Genomic DNA, 2841 nt, shown 5'->3' with positions numbered 1-2841 from the left:
TTATTAATTCGTTTCTGTTCTCAAAATGTGTAATTTCTGTATTTATTTTTGTTTTTACAAGTGATTTTAATTTGAGCATTTGGTGTTAGTTTTTATACGCATAGTTTATCAACTTTTTTTGTGTGAAGATTCGGTGAACGCTACAAATTAATTATTGTACTCAAAAATAAAATTTATAGTGGTATAACGAATGTATTTAAGAACAACTTCTAAGATTTATGCTATTATTATATGGTTATTATGAGTATAATTATTATTATGAATGAAAACATATATGTATTATGAAGTAAAACATTATGAACGGAATCAAGAAACAACAAATAAAAATTATTTAAAACAAAAACTTTGACTACTCTAATTGACAATCAATGACTTTGACGATGGGCGTTTAGACGATTTTTTCGAGTCTACAGAAATCATTTCAAGCACCTGAAATTACACAATATCCACAATTGGTAGCTTAGGTACATACATATATTATTTTGCCAAAGACATACAATACATTTCGATTTCAAATTGAATCATTCGATTTTATTTAAAACACATTTTAAACTTTTAATAAAATTTTTCAAATCCCATAATATTGACTTATTCAATTTAACACAATTTTTATAAGCTATACACTATTGTTTGGAGTAACTGGTCTTCGTTTTGCGATTGAGGAACCGATACAAATAAAGTATACGCTTCTGTAATTGTTTCCACTTAGTTGGTCGCGCAATGGGATACTTGGTTTTGCATAGCATTTTACGTTTACGGAGCAGCACTTGATATTCATTACCGGAGACACCACGCAACCATGATGGTACTGAATATAATACTCGTGTTGGATGTAGACGATCAGAACCTAGTATGTCGATATAATCATTTTGGCCAAAAAGCGCACGCTTTTCAGACCACGCATTTTTCGGTCGATAATCTGGCATTGGCAATTTCTGTCCATTATCCCAGTGAGGTAGCAGACCACGTTGATGTAGACGCTCTTTATAACCATAGCGGCGTATGAGGGGACCTTTGGCACGCTTCTCTTCGAAAGAAAGGTGGCGCAAACCCACTGCACTGACTGGTGTGTTGGTAATTGCTGCGGGAATATGTATCCATTTCTGGAGGAATGGCTGATTGGTTGTGCAGTTTAATGCCTTGCGAATATTATTTGCTATCCAGGACATTTTAATATCTGGATATTATTTTATTTGGGTTAGGTAATGAGAATGCACCGGACCAATAAATATAAAGTAACAACAAAACAGCTGTTTTGCGATAGCGTACGTTTAGTGCGCAGTTGAAACACAAGGCGACTCAAATAAAAATTTTTATTTCTTAAAAGAATTTGGAAGATTGTGCATTGTATTGTTGCGAATTTACTCCTTGCTAGTTTTACTTTACTGGGTTCGTATCTCTGGATTGACAAATGAAACCAAAAGCCGTTTAATTCACTTCAACAAAATCTCTTTATTTTACAACTCGTCTACACTATATCAGTTTACTCTTAGCACTGGTTGATTACGTTGGCGCTGCCACGGCTTATATAGCCACGCACTTCTCACTGATGCCGACGTGTCCTTCTAGAATATTGCGTCTGGAAATTACCAAAACATAATGCTATACGGCGCCAGACGCAAGCAGACAGCCGCGGCGCCAGACTCAGCAATTGTTTAAGTAGACAAGCAGACAGTGCGGCGCCAGATGTCTATTGTGTCGACAAGCAGACAGCCGCGGCGCCAGATGTCTACAACAAGACAAATGCTATTCCATATACCTACAGTTATTGTTCATAATAAGGGATGCATATAGCAATACAAATACAACTTAATACTACTTTTGTAACACTGCCCTCCACTAAAGCCTAATCGTCCCGATTAGGCACAAATCCTCTTGAACCAAATGGGGCGAGCCTCTCCAAATGTACTACTTTCATTTTACATCGTGCTTTTCCATTTCTTTGTATGCGGTATACCACGTCATTAAGTCGTTTCATCACCATATAGGGTCCTTCCCAGGCTGTCTGCAGTTTCGGGGACAAGCCTTTCTTTCGAAGTGGATTGTACAACAGGACCAGATCACCTTCTTCAAAACCTTTTGAATTTGCCACTTGATCGAACCGGTCCTTCATCTTATTGCTCATCAGATGCGTATGCTGTCTTACCATTAGATGCAATTCATTCATTTCTTCCTTTAAGGCAGAACAATAATCTCCATCATTTCTTACAGCTGTAGGATTCGTTCCAAACTTAAGATCAGCAGGGAGTCGCAGATCAGATCCGAAAATAATCTTTGCTGGCGTGTAACCAGTTGTCTCGTGCTTCGCTGAACGATACGCCAGCAGGAACATCTGGATGCACTTGTCCCAATTCCGTTGATCTTTATCGACGATTTTCCGCAGATGTTCTTCGAGCGTTCGGTTGAATCTCTCTACCATCCCATCTGATTGTGGGTGTAAAGCTGTTGTCCGTGTCTTGTGGATGCCCAATAATGTACAGACTTCTTGGAAAATGGAAGATTCGAAATTCCTGCCTTGATCTGAGTGTAATTCGACGGGCACTTCGAACCTTGTTATCCAATTTTCTACAAACGCTTCGGCTACTATCTTCGCTTCTCGGTTTGGTAAGGCATATACTTCTGGCCATTTACTGAAATAGTCCATGACAACCAGTAGATATTTGTTTCCGGCCGTACTGGTTGGGAACGGACCTGCAACATCCATTGCGACTCGTTCAAATGGTGATCCCACGTTGTACTGTTGTAGCCTACCGCGACTTTTGGCTTTAGAACCTTTAGCTGCCATGCACTCTACGCAATTACTTATCCATTCTGTTTGGAATCTCGACAACCGATCCAGTA

At 38.8% G+C, this 2841-nt stretch overlaps 1 protein-coding gene across 1 annotated transcript; it reads right to left on the bottom strand.

Moving 5' to 3' along the window:
• Positions 1-503: 503 nt before the first annotated feature.
• Positions 504-1173, bottom strand: LOC105223221 (39S ribosomal protein L51, mitochondrial). Its single transcript, XM_011200872.4, has one exon. It carries the CDS (start codon positions 1167-1169, stop codon positions 624-626), a length of 546 nt encoding a protein of 181 aa, XP_011199174.1. The 5' UTR covers positions 1170-1173; the 3' UTR covers positions 504-623.
• Positions 1174-2841: the final 1668 nt, after the last annotated feature.

This window comes from Bactrocera dorsalis, chromosome 2 (assembly GCF_023373825.1).
Source record: "Bactrocera dorsalis isolate Fly_Bdor chromosome 2, ASM2337382v1, whole genome shotgun sequence".
In the NCBI taxonomy this organism is placed as follows: domain Eukaryota; kingdom Metazoa; phylum Arthropoda; class Insecta; order Diptera; family Tephritidae; genus Bactrocera; species Bactrocera dorsalis.
Note: the sequence above shows the minus strand (reverse complement) of the source record. Positions and strands in the feature narration are given on the sequence as shown.

Coding starts and splice junctions, on each gene's coding strand:
- LOC105223221 (XM_011200872.4), bottom strand. CDS start 1,169: ATGTCCTGGATAGCAAATAATATTCGCAAGGCATTAAACTGCACAACC.